At 45.6% G+C, this 17,134-nt stretch overlaps 1 protein-coding gene across 3 annotated transcripts in view; it reads left to right on the forward strand.

Annotated features, from left to right (window-relative positions):
• NUP62CL (nucleoporin 62 C-terminal like) overlaps positions 1–17,134 on the forward strand; it is a 160,887-nt gene that overhangs the window by 73,066 nt on the left and 70,687 nt on the right. For 2 of the 3 annotated variants that reach the window (XM_056540848.1, XM_056540849.1), the window contains exons 7-8: positions 6,648–6,795; positions 6,878–6,927. In XM_056540848.1, the coding sequence (XP_056396823.1) occupies positions 6,648–6,795; positions 6,878–6,927 (198 nt within the window). The remainder of the gene's footprint in view (positions 1–6,647; positions 6,796–6,877; positions 6,928–17,134) is intronic. The other variant, XM_056540850.1, reaches the window with a different exon arrangement.

Below are 17,134 nucleotides of genomic sequence, written 5' to 3' on the forward strand. Positions count from 1 at the left end.
ACACACAAGGGTTTAACATTGGTTAAACACACAAGAAAGAAACAAGCTCACTATGACAAGGGCGAGACCAAGAGGAGTACAGGGAATAGTAAAAGGGATCCGTCACCAAGAGCCCATCCGTATCTTTTGATACAAGGAATAGAAGCCACCGGTCGGCTCGTCCTCGCCAAGTAAGCCAAAAGATTCCCATTCTTGTCCCACACTCGAAGAGACTCCTTCTGAGTGGCCAACATTAACAGCATTCTATCCTGTTGAATAATTAAAAGGGATCTCTGTGCCTTGGCCCAAGCCTATTCACCCTCCTGGGAGGGATCCTGAACAAAGGCCGCCTCCAAAATCCACACCTCAGACTGCAACTCCCTCTCTCTGGCCATGCGAATCTCCCTCACCTTGGCTTTATAGGCATCCCACTGTACTAAATTACAAGGGTGAGAGGCTTTATGTGCCCAGTAGTCAGTGTGGGACTCCCCCAAAGCTTCTGAGACAGCATCTGACCGCAACCAACCAGGGTGCATGCGCCAAATCCGTGAGGTAGGACAGGGACCAAAGTTAAATGTAAGAACTAAGGCAGAGTGGTCTGAGATCCCTCTACTGGTGTATGAAATGTCTCTCACCGCCGGGAGAAGATCTGCCGACGCCAAGGCAAGGTCAATTCTGGAAAACAACTTATGAGCCACAGAGTGGAGGGAAAAAAAACGGACTCATTCGGGTACTTCCATCTACATAGGTCAGTGAGGCCCAACGCCAGTCGCCATGAAGAGAACTCAGAGGAGCCTGGGTCAGCAGCAGAGGTGCAATCGACCAGAGAATCAGGAACCACATTGAAGTCTCCTACACAAAGCGCAGGGTCTGAAGGGAAAGACACCAATTTATCTGTAATCAGCTAAAGGACAGAGACCTGAAACTGAGGAGGAACGTAAACGGATACCAAAATGAAGCTCAGCGATTTAACAGTACAGTGCACCATCACATTCCTCCAAAAGTGGTCACAAGCCACCTGGGCGTAGATCCCACCATACTCCCTGCACCTGAGTTAAATCCTTTATTTAATATAGGCAGGGCCATATTTACAACTCAGGCTGCCCTAGGCACAAAGTCTTAATGGATGTCTAGGCATGCTATGAGTTATAGTTTTACATTAGCTGGAGGTCCATAGTTAGTAGGGAGAAGAAATCGTGAGCCTACATTCTAATCTGGTTCAAGCGATGCCTGTCAACCAGTTTTCTTTCCAGTAACAACCAGCAGCTTTGAGTAGATTGGATGGATAGATGGATTTGAGAGAGATAGATGGATACCACAGAAATATTAGAGGTAGAGAGAGACAGAGATAAACTGGACAAATGTTGTAACCTCTGCCACATAATTTATTCCTTTGGTGACAGGTTTGGGCAGTGCAGGACTTGGTGTCTTTCAGTGCTCCATGTTGTTCATGCTTGTAAACTTCTTATAGTGTGGTAGTTCATAGCTCAAAGGGATGCTTAGAGCAGTATACTGAACAGTAGTATGACCTATATTTATATAACCTCATGTCCTTGTTGCCAGGGAAAGGTTAAATGAGGGGAAGGTAAATAATGGTATGTTTCTTTAACCCGTTAAGGATGCAGGGCATACCTGTGCGCCCGATCCCCTGCTGTGACGCGGGGTAACAAGCTGACCCTGCATCATATTGGGTTGGTCCCAACAGCTATCAACGGCCGTGACCCGTGGCTAATACTGGACATCACCGATCGCAGTGATGTCCGTTATTAACCCCTTACTTTGATTGCCGCATCTAAAATAAAAGAAAATGCTTACTGGCAGCTCAATCGGGCTGATCGGGATCACTGTGGTAAAACCGCGGTGTCCCGATTAGCTGAGAGGCTACCTTCCTCCTCGGCGTCCAATCAGCAGTATATTGCTCCATGCCTGAGTTAACACTGAGCAATACTATCCTATTTCATAGCATTGATTAGTGTCTGCAATCAGAAGATTATATGTTATAGTCCCCTATGGTTGCTATAAATGTGTGTGTGAAAAAAAGTTTATAAATGTGATTTAACCCTTTCCCTAATAAGTTTTAATCGCCCCCCCCCCCCTTTTCCCATAAAAAATGTAAATAAATATAAACATATATGTGGTATCGCCACTTGCGTAAATGTGTGAACTATAAAAATATAATGTTAAATCAATGGTGTACACGTAAAAAAAATCCGTATGCGGAAAAATTAGTTATGGGAGTCAGAAGAGGACATTCTTAAATGTACTAATATTCATACAGTAGTAAAACAAAATCAAACTTGTATAAATTGGGTATCATTTAATTTTTATTTATTTATTTATTTTTTTCAATTTTGTCCCACAAATGTTTTTGTTTCGCCGTAGTTTTTTTCCGCTAAGATGACTGTCATTATAAAGTAAAATTGATAGCGCATAAAACAAGCCCTCATATGGGTCTGTAGGTGGAAAACTGAAAGCGTTATGATTTTGAAAAGGTGAAGCAGAATAAAAGTGCAAAAACTCAAAAACCCCGAGTCAGGGATACTCGACTGGAATCATTATTTTTTTTAATCAACTGGTGCTAGAAAGTTACAGATTTTTAAATTAGGCTAAGTTCACACAGCTGTTGTCCCCCCGTCTAGATTTTGTCCGTTATTGCCTCCTAAAACGGACCATTCTATTAACGGGTGCAAACTGATGCAAAGGGATGCTATTTAGTGGCAACCGTTTGCATCAGTTTTTGATCCGTTAGTATCGGCTGTCTACAGACTCCTGCAGCCGGGACTACTACTACTCCCATCATGGAACAGACTTCTTTTCATGATGGGAGTAGTAGTTCCCTGGCTGCGGGAGTCTGCAGGCGGCTGGGAGGCTAGATTAGTGCTTGTACTACTACCCCCATCATGGAACAAAGTATATTCCATGATGGGGGTTGTAGTACAGGGGCTAAGGGATTGATCACACCGGGTCTAACTTCTGAGACCCGATGCGATCTGAAGTTATTAACCAGGGGAGCGGGCGGCATGCTCCACAACCCTGCGATGTAGATCGTGTGCGTGTTTTACTTACATTTTTAAATATCCTGCTGTGAGCCCTGAATGGCTGAGGGGCCATTCAGGGCTCTCAACTGGGTTTTTAAAGTCATTAGCGAGGATTGTAATGTTTCACTACACTGGCAGCCGGGGAAGCATTGCGCTGCGTTCCCCGGCTGCCCTTATGCGCTGCAGGAGGGCAAGATCTATAGCTAGCGCAGCAGTGGGTAATATACATAGCTAGGGCAGTGGGGGGGGGGGTATAATGCCCCCTGCTGCGCTAGCTATGTATAATGCCCCCCCACTGCGCTAGCTATGTACAATTCCCCCCCCCCCCCCCCCCCCCCCCCCCCCCGCTGCGTTTACATAAATCCCTTGCAGCGCTATCTGTGAATAGTATACTATCATGCTGCTGGCCGGGAAAGGCAGCGCAATGCCGCCCGCTTCCCGGCCAGCAGATGTGCTGCTGATAGCATGCTATTCACAGATAGCGCTATGAGGGACATATGTGTATAGAAGCGCTGCAGGGGGACAGTTATATATCACTATATATCTGTCCCCCTGCAGCGCTTCTATACATATATGTTCCTCACAGCGCTATCTGTGAATAGCATGCTATCAGCAGCACATCTGCTGGCTGGGATGTGGGCGGCATTGTGCTGCCTTTCCCGGCCAGCAGCAGAATGTGCTGCTGATAGTATACTATTCACAGATATCGCTGCAAGGGATTTATGTATGCGCTCGCTGGGGGGCATTATACATAGCTAGCGCAGCGGGGGCATTATACATAGCTAGCGGGGGTGGTGGGGCATTATACATATTGCACTATATGTCTGGCCCCCCACTGCGCTAGCTATATATATTGCCTACTGCTGCGCTATCTATAGATCTTGCCCTCTTGCAGTGCATTAGAGCAGCCGGGGGAACGCAGTGCAGTGTAGTTCAACATTGCAATCCTCGTAATAATGACCTTAAAAACCCAGCAGGAGCCCTGAATGGCCCCTCGGTGCTTGCCATTCAGGGCTCCAGGCGGGGTATTTGAAAATGAAAGTAAAACACACACACGATCTACATCGCAGGGTTGCGATGCGCGGACCATGCCACCCACTCCCCTGGTTAATAACTTTTGATCACATGGGGTCTCAGACGTGAGACCCAGTGCGATCAATTCCTCAGCCCCTGTACAGATGCTGTTCCATGATGGGGGTAGTAGTACAAGCACTAATCTAGCCTCCCCAGACTCCAGCAACCTAGAAACTACTACTCCCATCAAGGAAACAAGTATTTTCCATGATGGAAGGAGTAGTAGTCCCACAGCACAATAAGAGTTTGCTGATTTCTTTCCTTCTGAGCATGCTCAGAAGTAATAACGGTTGAAAAATGGACATTAAAAACTGGGTGCAAATGGATGACATTATATGCTTATCCGTTTGCCATAGACTTTAATGTTAAATTTTTAATATCCGTTTCCATGCCGTTGTTTTTGACTGGAGAAAAAAAATACAACATGCAACATTTTTTCCCCGTAAAAAAAAAAAAACGGACCAGGAAGGAAACGGGTGCAAACGGGTGAAAAAGGATTGTAAAAAAAATCCCAATGGGATTATTTTACAACCGTTTGCAACCCGTTTAAAAAATATCAAACGGATTGCAGAACAGGCATAAATTTGCGGGGACAGACGGCTGTGTGAACGAGCCCTTACTTCTATTTAAAAATCTTAACCCTTCCAGTACTTATCAGCTGCTGTATGTTCCAGAGGAAGTTCTTTTTTTTTGCATTTCCTTTGTCTGACAACAGTGCTCTCTGCTAACAACTCTGTCCATGTCAGGAACTGTCCAGAGTACAAGCAAATTCCCATAGCAAAGCGCTCATGCTCTGGACAGTTCCTAAAATAGACAGATGTGTCAGCAGAGAGCACTGTGGTCAAACATAAAGGAAATTCAAAAAGAGAAGAGCTTCCTGTGGAGCATACCACAGCTAAGTACTGGAAAGATTAAGATTTTTAAAGGAAATCTGTCCCCAGTGTCACCTGCACTAAGCTGTCGGTACCGACAGGTAGTGCAGGTGACAACGGTACTTACCTTGTCCCGTTTTGTGGCGGGGATCTCCTGTAATCTTTTCTGTGAGCTTCACTCTGGGCAACACACTAGGGGCACGGGCGGAGCTTACTGACGTCACTGCTGCGGGACCCAGCAGGTAGCAGCAGTGGTGACGTCACTAAGCTCCGCCCATGCCCCAAGCTGCTGCTGTTCTCTGCTGGGTCTCGCTGTGAGAGAACAGCAGTGGTGACGTCAGTAAGCTCTGCCCCAAGCTGGGTGCCCAGAGCTAAACTAAAGGAAGACATTACAGGGGATCCCTGCCAGCGTCACCTGCACTACCGGTCGCTACCAACAGGTTAGTGCAGGTCACACTGGTGACAAATTTCCTTTTAAATAGAAGTAATTTACAAATCTGTCTTATCTTTCTGGCCCCTGTTGATTTAAATGAATGTGTTCCAGGGAAGTACCCCTTTAAGGGGAATGTGTTCCAGGGAAGTACCCCTTTAAGGGGAATGTGTTCCAGGGAAGTACCCCTTTAAGGGGTTAAGACTCCCTGAAGATTTGTATCCTGTGTAAAGTACACACAGTCTGACTGCTGCAGACAGCCAGCTTTCAGATATAAGGAGCCTGGTGAGCTCACTGTTCCCTGTACTGCATTGACATTTTAAACTTTGCATTGACCGCTTCAGATAATTCTGTATAATTGACTTGTAAACTGACCCATACATATTCTTGTCTTCTATTGGCAGAATGTCCTTAGCAGTACAGAAATTCTGCTTCAATCAGCTCTGACTTTTGTACTTGTCTCTGCGTGTGTGGTTCGCTCGTGCACTTCCCTGTCAACCTCCCCGGACACGCCTGTAATGCCTGTTTGTGAGGTCTGGGCCAGGTATTCTGCCAGATCTTGCATGAATAGGCATTACAGTGGCTGCCGCCACATGTCGTTTTTTTTTTTATTTTTTGTTTTTTTAACGTGTACTCCCCAGGAGAACTGCTGTGTACCCCAGGTTGAGAACCACTGTTCTACACTATTACCGGTATATACCTCTGGTGCCATGACTTGCTTCTGTAGATACTATGTACCATTTAACTGAATATGCTCTTTCTCTCTTTGGGTACTTTGATACTATCCCTCTTTGCATACTACCTTGTGCACCTTTTCAGTGCTTTCTGTTTCCTGGTTGAGGCTTGCTCCCTGTGTCCTATGATATTCAGCCCATTTTTCTCTTTTAGTGATGGTCTCTTGGACAGTGCCCCACTTGAGAGCCCCTGAGTATATAATATATGTCCTATTATAAAGAACCGCACAACCATCTGTTGACTTTTTTTTTTTTTGCCTGTTTTTCACTGCAATAAATTGGTAATTCTCTTTTTAGTACATGGTACCCTGTGCATTTATGCCATGTGATACTGTGCTTCTGCTCTTTGCTATTTAGTGTTTGTTGCATAACAAAAAAAAGATTAGTTGTTTTGATCAGGTATAGTTTGGTGTATATATTATGCACTTTAATTTTGTCTATGTGAACTTTTAGACAATGAATTAGACATGGTTTATCAGTGCAGTGGTTGTCCTCTCATGTAATGTGTTTTTGCTTACAGTAGTACTCCTGCAGTTATGACCTATGCTCAACTGGAGACCCTTATTAACAAATGGAGTTTGGAGCTTGAGGATCAAGAAAAACATTTTATACAACAGGCTACACAAGTCAATGCCTGGGACCGAACACTTATCCACAATGGGGAAAGGGTGAGCTATGAACACCTTAGAAGCTATTGTCAATGTTTGATATCCTTTGTAGCCATCTAATAGCTAACTACTTTGTTGCCAGATCACCACATTACATAGAGAAATGGAAAGGGTAAAACTGGATCAGAAGAGGTAAGACAATGAACGTGTACAACTTTCAGTAACTACTAGTATGCACAATGTTAAACCCTACACATGCTGCCAACTTTTGATTTGGAGGACTTTTTTTAGTAGTTTCTGTTTCCTTTATTACAAAGTTCGCTTGATTATCTGCAGAATAGATATCTCCAGAAACATTAAGGGCACTCTTACATGTGGCAGCAGCGCTTGTCCATGAAACTCATGTTCCATGAAAACACTCTAGACTTAAAGCGGTACTCCACTGGAAAACATTTTCTTTTAAATCAACTGGTGCCAGAAAATTAAACAGATTTGTAAATTACTTCTATTATAAAATCCTAATCCTTCCAGTACTTAGCTGCTGTATACTCCACAGGAAGTTTTTTTCTTTTTGAATTTATTTTCTGTCTGGCCACAGTGCTCTCTGCTGTTTGGTTTGCTATGAGGATTTGCTTCTACTCTGGACAGTTCCTGACACGGACAGAGGTATCGGCAGAGAGCACTGTGATCAGGCAGAAAAGAAATTTAAAAAGAAAAGAATTTCCTCTGTAGTACACATCAGCTGATAAGTACTGGAAGGATTACAATTTTTAAACAGAAGTAATTTACAAATCTGTAACTTTCTTGCACAACTTGATTTAAAAAAAAGACTTCCAGTGGAGTACCCTTTTAACTACCCATAGTAATCACATGCATGCAGCCTTTGCACAAATAGTGTTTTTAAAAAAATTAGTGAACTTCTATATTTCTGCATACATTTGACTGAAAACTACTTCAGATTTTCAAACCCATCCTAAAAGTTGATTAAGAACCAAATCAACCTATCAAGAATAAAAAAAAAATATACTTAATAAATTATCAGTATTGCATATGAGTTGGAAAAATGAATAAAAAACACATGCCAGTGTACGCATGTAGCCAAAACCAGACCCCCATAAAAATTGAATGCATGTGTTCACCAGTATGTGGGGATGTGGCTTTAGGATTAGCAGATAATTTGAATCTGAAATGAGATTTACAGTGTCTTGCAAAAGTATTCACCCCCTTGACTTTTCCGTATTTTGGTACATTACAGCCTTACGTTCAAGTTTTTGTTAATCTGAATTTTGTAATGGATCAGGACACAATAGTCTAAGTTGGTGTAGTGAAAAGAGAAAAATATATAAGTAAAACTATTGTTTAGAAATAGAAAACAGAAAATTGGCATGTGCATATGTATTCACACCCTTTGTTAGGAAGCCCATAAAAAGCTCTGGCACAACCAATTACCTTCAGAAGTCACATAATTAGTCAAATGATGTCAATCTGTGTGCAATCTAAGTGTTTCATGATTGGTCATTACATATACACACCTTTTTTGAAAGGCCCCAGAGGCTGCAACACCTAAGCAAGAGGCATCAGTAACCAAATGCTGCCATGAATACCAAGAAACTTTTGAAACAAGTAAGGGATAATGTTAAGTACAGGGTTTAAAAAAAAAAAAAAAAAATATCCAAATCTTATCCCCAGGAGCACCAGCAAATCTATCATAACCAAATGGAAAGAACATGGCACAACAGCAAACCTGCCTAGAGACAGCCGCCCACCAAAACTCACGGACTGGGCAAGGGGGGCATTAATCAGAGAGGCAGCACAGAGACCTAAGGTAACCCTGGAGGAGCTGCAGAGTTCCACAGCAGAAACTGGAGTATCTGTACATACAATAAGCCGTGCGCTCCATAGACTTGGGCTTTAGGGCAGAGTGGCCAGAATAAATTTACTTTCAGCTAAAAAAACAAAAAGACAAACCCATCACATCCCCACAGTGAAACATGGTGGTGGCAGCATAATACTGTGGTGATGTTTTTTTAGCAGCCGGGACTGGGAAACTGGTCAGAGTTGAGGAAAAGATGGATGGTGCTAAATACAGGGATATTCTTGAGCAAAACCTGTACCACTCTGTGCATGATTTGAGGCTAGGATGGAGGTTGACCTTCCAGCAGGACAATGACCCCAAACACACTGTTGAAGCAACACTTGGGTGGTTTTAAGGGGAAACGTGTAAATGTGTTGGCATGGCCTAGTCAAAGCCCAGATCTCAATCCAATTGAAAATCTGTGGTCAGACTTGGATTGCTGTTCACAAGCGCAAACCATTGGGAGTTGTCCCATTTTTCCCATCCCAGCAAGAGAAATGAGACATGGACCCGCCCACAAAGCCACCTTCTGTTGCAAACAGTGTCACACACAAAGAAGGCCTGCAGAAGAGTGGGGGTATCTGAATCCTCTTCCCCCCCCCCCCCCCCCCCGCCCCTCCCCCCTTTGTGTGGCTCCTTGTACATGACTGTGTCCGTTTTACTCTGTCCATTTTGGAGCCCCCAAATGAAGCAAAAAATACACTCCTGATAATGGCCCGTCATACAGTGTATGTGAGGGCCAGGTTTGTTCGGTGTATTGGAGTACGGGAAAAATCTCTATATGCAGCACCAGAGTCTTTCCCTCCATGGTGAGTTGTCGAATGCTCCAAAATCCAATCTTTGAATTGACCTGCTCCTTCCTTCCCGAACCAGACTCCCAAGATCTTGATAACATTTGGTTGGATGGAGGAGTGGAACGGGTCGCTGGAGATCAGAGCCCACTCCCTGAAGAGCATGGCCTCCGACTTTCCGCTCCTGAAGCCTGGCCGAATTCTTTGCCGGCCTGGACAAAGGGCCATCACTATACGCTGCTCTGCCCGGAATACTGTCACAATGTCCATGTACAGCAAGCACGTTTGACGGTCTGATACGGTGATCCCTCTGATCTTTGGATTCTGCCGACTCTACGAGGAGTTCTAGAACACAAAAAAAAAAATGGTGACCTGACCCCAGAGAGCACTGGAAAGTAGACAGCTGTTCACAAACACTGTGCTGAAAATATCAAGTTACATCAAGTCAACATAAGAGCAGAACATTTCCCCCAGACCAAACCTCAGCACCTCCCTGTCTATGAACACATGCGAAACGCAATCAAAGGCTTTTTCCTGATCAAGACTAACTAGGGCTGTGGACACACGGGGGTCTTTGAAGTATTGCACAGTGTCTCTGATGAGGGCCAGGCTGTCTGCGATTCTACAAATAGGAATGTCACAGGTCTGATCTGAGTGGATGATCTGTCCGATGATAACCTTCAGCCGATCAGCAAGCACCTTGCTGAGGATCTTGTAGTCCATGTTTAAGAGAGATGGGGATGCCAGATTTTTAAATCCCATGTCTCTGCCTTCCACTTGTACAAGATTTTGATCATTCCCTCCCTCAACTATAGAGGCATTCTGCCCTCCACCACAAACTTCCTGCACAGCTCCAGCAGGTCCGGGCAAATGAGGTCCCACAGCGCTATGTAGAGCTCTGCTGGGAGACCCTCACTGCCTGGGGTCCTGCCGGGCCTAAGGGATTTAGCAATGCATCTCCTCCACCGTCAGAGGAGTGTCCATTTCTTCTTTACCTGCAGGATCAAAGTTGTTAGTGATACCTGAGAGAAACTGATCGGTAGCATCTTGATCTGTTTGAGTCTGTTTAATATTAGGCCTAGTGGCCAGACTGAATAACTGTAAGGGTTCATTCACCACATTATTGCTATCCTTTTAACGTATACACTTTAGGGTAAGGTCATACACAGCACAACCACAGAGTATTTGATGCTGTGGATTAGCTGCCAGCAGTCTGAGCCTGTGCAAACTCCCTGCTGCAGTTGGGTAGCTCTGTGTCAGCATGTGACGGTCGGTGGAAAATCTGCTGGGAAAAGCAGACACACAGAGCTACAGGGAACTCGCTCTTTCACTCTGTGACTGCCTAGAGTGCATCTGCAGCACCAAATCCACAATTTTCACAAACATTGTTCTGTAAATGTTGTCGTTTTTACTGGAAAAAAAAAAGGGGAAACCCAGCCTTAGGGCCCCATTCACACAGTGGACTCTTGATTTCAATGGGATTCTGCTGCACCATATGCATGGCTGAATTTCTGCAATGGACATTCTGATTTCACACTACGAAGAAAGAATTGACCTTGGAGACTGCTCATTTGCAAGTGCTCCTAGCGCCTGCCGCCGACACAGTGGTGGATCTCGCGTGGTGGGGGGGGGGGGGGATGTGTTTGGGGGTAGCAACAAGGCCATTTTGGGGTGTGTGTGTGTGTGTGTGTATATAATAGGTGTGTATGTACAAAAAGGGAAAAATGCAAGCAGTCATGGAATATCGCATACAGACTACCAAAAATGAAGAAAACTTTTTTTACACATGAAAGACAGACATTTTAATATTTAAATCAGAATGTAGGGAGAGTGGAGGCTCTAGCCTGCTAGATATTGGGGATCCTCAGTTATCCTCTATGAGTGTAGCAAGCTAGAGAGGTTTGATCCTCCACTCTGTACATTCTATTTTAAATGAGATGGTGCATTTCCGAGCGATCCTAGCTCCGCTGTCAGAGGAATGGCCACACAAATATTTTCCATGCAGACATTCTCCTGTGTGAGTATAGCCTTATAGTGCTCATCCCGAGACTGGACCCTGGATCCCCCACTGCGCAGACGGAATGTCAAATTCCGCTGTATGAAAGGGCATTAGGGTTTGTTCCCACATTCTTGTTTTGTGTTTTTGTTTGTTTCAATGATCAGAACCTAATGTGAGCTTGGCAATCATGACCAAATTGACTGTGTGAGCTGCCATTTGATTAGCATTCACAGGCTTAGGGTACGGTCACACATACAGGAGCTGCTACATATTTTGTGATGCTGATTTTGCTACCCATTGAAGTTAATAGGTAGCAAAATCAGCTGCACAAAATATTCAACTGATCCTGTATGTGTGTATTGACCCTTCAGATTGACCCTTGACCCTGCCGTATTTTGCTGCATATTTGCTGCTCCATATTTTCCTACCCATTGAAGTCAATGGGTAGCTAAATCTGCTGCAGAGAAATGCAACACCCTACCCTTAGGGTGTATTCACACATTCAGTATCCTGTACATATTTGATACATGTGACTTAAAGCTGCAGAGTTCAATGTAAACTAAATGACTGAATGCTGCATCAAATATGCGCAGGATACTGTACATGTGAATAGACCCTTAAGAGGGTTTTACCATCATCCGCATTACACAAAAAACATCAGGAACTTATTAAAGCAATTTGAATTTTTTTTTTTTTTTTTAATTTATTTTATTAAATTCCAAAATTCCATTGCAACAGACTTCAGTGGTTTTCAAAGGGATTCTGCAGCACCGTGCATACTGAGGAATTTCCCTTGTGGAAACCTCTGCCACGGAAATTCCCATTTTGGGAGACAACTAAATTCCAAGTGGTCCTAAAGGAATGTCAACCACTTTGTGAACATATACTCACGCACCAGCTAGAATAAAACTTTTAGAGATGTCTCGAACTCATGTACACTCGTATGCTAAAGTTTGGGCACCCCTGACAACTTCCACGATTTTCCTTTATAAATAATTGGACGTTTGGATCAGTAATTTAAAGGGGTTATACAGCGAAAAGAAGAAAAAACTCATCAGCATAGGTCATTAATCTTGCATTTATTATTCTACTGTGACCTTTTTATCTCCTGTACGTGGCTCAGATACACCTTTCTGCTTTCCTACTTGTTCCTCTCCCCGCATGCTGTCTTTAAACTACAGGTCCCAGCATTCTTTGGTGCTGCTCTGTGCTTACTTCTAACTGCCGTTTTCTACTCTGCTTCATGGGAGAGACACACGCGCGGCTCTGCTTCATGGGAGAGACACACGCGCGGCTCTGCTTCATGGGAGAGACACACGCGCGGCTCTGCTTCATGGGAGAGACACACGCGCGGCTCTGCTTCATGGGAGAGACACACGCGCGGCTCTGCTTCATGGGAGAGACACACGCGCGGCTCTGCTTCATGGGAGAGACACACGCGCGGCTCTGCTTCATGGGAGAGACACACGCGCGGCTCTGCTTCATGGGAGAGACACACGCGCGGCTCTGCTTCATGGGAGAGACACACGCGCGGCTCTGCTTCATGGGAGAGACACACGCGCGGCTCTGCTTCATGGGAGAGACACACGCGCGGCTCTGCTTCATGGGAGAGACACACGCGCGGCTCTGCTTCATGGGAGAGACACACGCGCGGCTCTGCTTCATGGGAGAGACACACGCGCGGCTCTGCTTCATGGGAGAGACACACGCGCGGCTCTGCTTCATGGGAGAGACACACGCGCGGCTCTGCTTCATGGGAGAGACACACGCGCGGCTCTGCTTCATGGGAGAGACACACGCGCGGCTCTGCTTCATGGGAGAGACACACGCGCGGCTCTGCTTCATGGGAGAGACACACGCGCGGCTCTGCTTCATGGGAGAGACACACGCGCGGCTCTGCTTCATGGGAGAGACACACGCGCGGCTCTGCTTCATGGGAGAGACACACGCGCGGCTCTGCTTCATGGGAGAGACACACGCGCGGCTCTGCTTCATGGGAGAGACACACGCGCGGCTCTGCTTCATGGGAGAGACACACGCGCGGCTCTGCTTCATGGGAGAGACACACGCGCGGCTCTGCTTCATGGGAGAGACACACGCGCGGCTCTGCTTCATGGGAGAGACACACGCGCGGCTCTGCTTCATGGGAGAGACACACGCGCGGCTCTGCTTCATGGGAGAGACACACGCGCGGCTCTGCTTCATGGGAGAGACACACGCGCGGCTCTGCTTCATGGGAGAGACACACGCGCGGCTCTGCTTCATGGGAGAGAGAGACACACGCGCGGCTCTGCTTCATGGGAGAGAGAGACACACGCGCGGCTCTGCTTCATGGGAGAGAGAGACACACGCGCGGCTCTGCTTCATGAGAGAGAGAGACACACGCGCGGCTCTGCTTCATGAGAGAGAGAGACACACGCGCGGCTCTGCTTCATGAGAGAGAGAGACACGCGCGGCTCTGCTTCATGAGAGAGAGAGACACACGCGCGGCTCTGCTTCATGAGAGAGAGAGACACACGCGCGGCTCTGCTTCATGAGAGAGAGAGACACACGCGCGGCTCTGCTTCATGAGAGAGAGACACACGCGCGGCTCTGCTTCATGAGAGAGAGAGACACACGCGCGGCTCTGCTTCATGAGAGAGAGAGACACACGCGCGGCTCTGCTTCATGAGAGAGACAGTTTGTCTCATCACACATCAAGATCTCTCCAGCTTCCCCTACATTTGACAGTATCCTCTTCTGTCTCAGCTCAGCTAAAGATTTCTGCAGCCAAGTCCTGGCCACTAAACTCCCTCAGATCTTTCTTCTGTGCAGATGCTTCTAGGGGGCGTGGCTTACATGGACTCAGACAGAACTGCAAGCCACGCCCCCTAGACAGCATAAAAGGGACACTGTCTCTGTCTCCAAGGGTGGGGGCCAGAGGGAGTTAGGCCGGGCTCAAGTCCTGCAGGAACTCATGGGAACGGAGTTCCTGCACTTTTTCCACAGCAGGAACGCAGTTCCCATTAGCAGGACCAGCCCTTAAAGGGGTTCTCCACCCCTAGATATCTTATCCCGGGGGTCCCGCCGCTGGGGACCCCAGCGATCTTGGCTGCGTCACCCCAGACATCCGGTGCACGGAGTGAACTTCGCTCCGTGCTGAATGACTGACTGGTGAAGGGAGGCAGAATCTTCTGACGTCACAGCCATGCCCCCTCAATGTAAGTCTATAGGAGTGGGCGTGATGTCCGTCATGCCCCCTCCTATAGACTTGCATTGAGGGGCTGTGGACGTAACATCATGAGCCTCTGGCGCTGCACCCAATGCCCTAAACGAATGGCGGGGGCAACAGGGAGAACGCGGGGGTCCCCAGCAGCAGGACCACCGCAATCAGACATCTTATCACCTATCCTTTGGATAGGGGATAAGATGTTTAGGGGTGGAGTACCCTTTTAAGTGGAAATTTTGGGTGAGTTCCTACACTTTTTTTCCCAGGACTTGACCCCTGGAGTTAGGGGAAAGAAAGCCGAGACAAAGTGGACGCAGGATGGATAATTTTTCTGCATTTCACCTGCTTTGTGCTTTATATAACTCTGTAACGGTGCATTACTTATAATTACTTGATCTGTAAGATATATTTATAATTACATGAAGAAATTTAATTCAGTGGTCCCTCAAGTTACAATATTAATTGGTTCCACATTCTATGTAGAGGACAAGAGCTTCTTCAGGGTCCTGTACATTGCACACAATGTCCTAAAAAAGTTAAATGGAGCTGCCCTCACCTGTGGCACAGGTAAATAGTATAGTAATACCTCCCTGTACATTACATGTACAGGGAGGTATTTTACTATACCCTGTATTACATGTAATACCTCCCTGTACTATAGGGGGTGCTACCAGACAGCCAGTCAATGCATACACTTCAGTAATACAGGGGTTTTACCAGTGATATGTCCATTCTGATTGGTCAGTTTTTCCAGCCATTGCGACGTTTCACAGATCTGGACTGTCTGTAGCATTGTATGTTGAGTCTGGTTTCAAGTTACAATGGTCCAGAAAAGACCATTGTATGTTGAAAATATTGGATGTTGAGGCCATTGTAAGCTGAGGGATCACTGTAAATGATATTTTACTTAACTGGACTCCCCCTTTAATTTTGAGCTATCAAATATCTGAAAGACACAGTAATATTTCAATAGTGAAATGAGGTTTATTGGATAAACAGAATGTGCAATCTGCATCAAAACGAAAGTAGGCAAGTGCATACATTTGGGCACCCAACAGAAATCTCACATCAATATTTAGTTTTTTTTAATCAGAAATAAGGGCCTCTAGACGCTTACTATAACCTAGAAGTGTCTTGATTCTGGATAAAGGTATTTTGGACGTTTCCTCCTTGCAAAACACCTCCAATTCAATTAGGTAGCCCTGCTGTAATTTGTAACTTTGTGACTGATTCATCTACATTATTCTTGAGTATCTGCTGATATTGAATGGAATCCATGTGACCCTCAACTCCCAGTACCGGCACTAGCCACTCTACCCCACAGCAAGATAGAACAGCCAAACAAATTTTACTGTTGGTAGCAAGTGTTTGTCTTGGAACTCTGTGTTCTTTTAACGCCATGCATAACACCCCATGTTATGACCAAATAAGTCCAACTTTGTTTTATCAGTCCACAGCACCTTCTTCAAAAATGTGTGTTTTCATACCTGCTAATCCAAACACCCAATTATTTATAAATGAAAATCATAAATTGTCATGGGTGCCTAAACTTTTGCATGCAACACTGTTTTAGGGTGTATTCCCACCTGGCGTATACGCAGCGTATTTCACGCTGCACAAAATTTTCGGTAGCAGAGGGAAATACGCTGCGTATTCCTTGCTCACTATACACACAGGGCTTTCCGGCAGCAGCCCTATACGTGCAGTGAGTTTTGGAGGCGGGCCGTGTGTCTGCGTGACTGTGACGCGCTGCTCTGCCTCCAAAACACACTGCACACATAGGGCTGCCGCTGGAAAAGCCCTGTGTGTATAGTGAACAAGGAATATGCAGCGTATTTCCCGCTGCTGCCGAAAATTTTGTGCAGCGTTAAATATGCTGCGTATACGCCAGGTGGGAACGCACCCTAAATTGTCAAGTAGATACTAGCACAATCCTGCAGTGTGGTCTGGCACTAAGCTGGTCAACCGTTATATCACCTTGTACAAAATTCTGCATATGAGCAAGCGATGCACATGGAAGTTCGTTAAAGTATGGTCATATTGGGTTGAGAACCCGGCACCTGTCACGGATGTCTGTCTGATCCCTCTGCGTGGATTGCATGTTGGACAGTCGGGATTTTTTTTTGTCTGGGCCATTGTCTGATATATTTTACCTGCTGGGATTATTCTTTTCTAGATCTGTTACACACGTGTTGATGCATTTCTCTGTGGCACTTATGTAAATTTCTGTTCCTTGCACCTTGGAATGCACGGTTTTCTTTTTGTTTAATCTATTCTCACAATTGTTTGTAAATGAATCCTTAAAAGACTATTACCCCAAGATATATAACCTGCTAACATACGGTTATAACAAATTATTTGTAAATTGTTTAGTGTTTCACCCATGACAGGATGTTGTGCAATGCTTTTACTTTCAACGTGGTGTTGGCTTCTGCTCCCTGGCCCCTTCTTCTCTCCTGAGACGACGCATAATTTTTTTGCTGTATTTTGGGGGGTCTCTGATCTCTAGCCTAGCCCCTTTGTGATGTCCCTCTGGCCAGCCCCTT

This window comes from Hyla sarda, chromosome 9 (genome assembly GCF_029499605.1).
Source record: "Hyla sarda isolate aHylSar1 chromosome 9, aHylSar1.hap1, whole genome shotgun sequence".
Classification (NCBI taxonomy): domain Eukaryota; kingdom Metazoa; phylum Chordata; class Amphibia; order Anura; family Hylidae; genus Hyla; species Hyla sarda.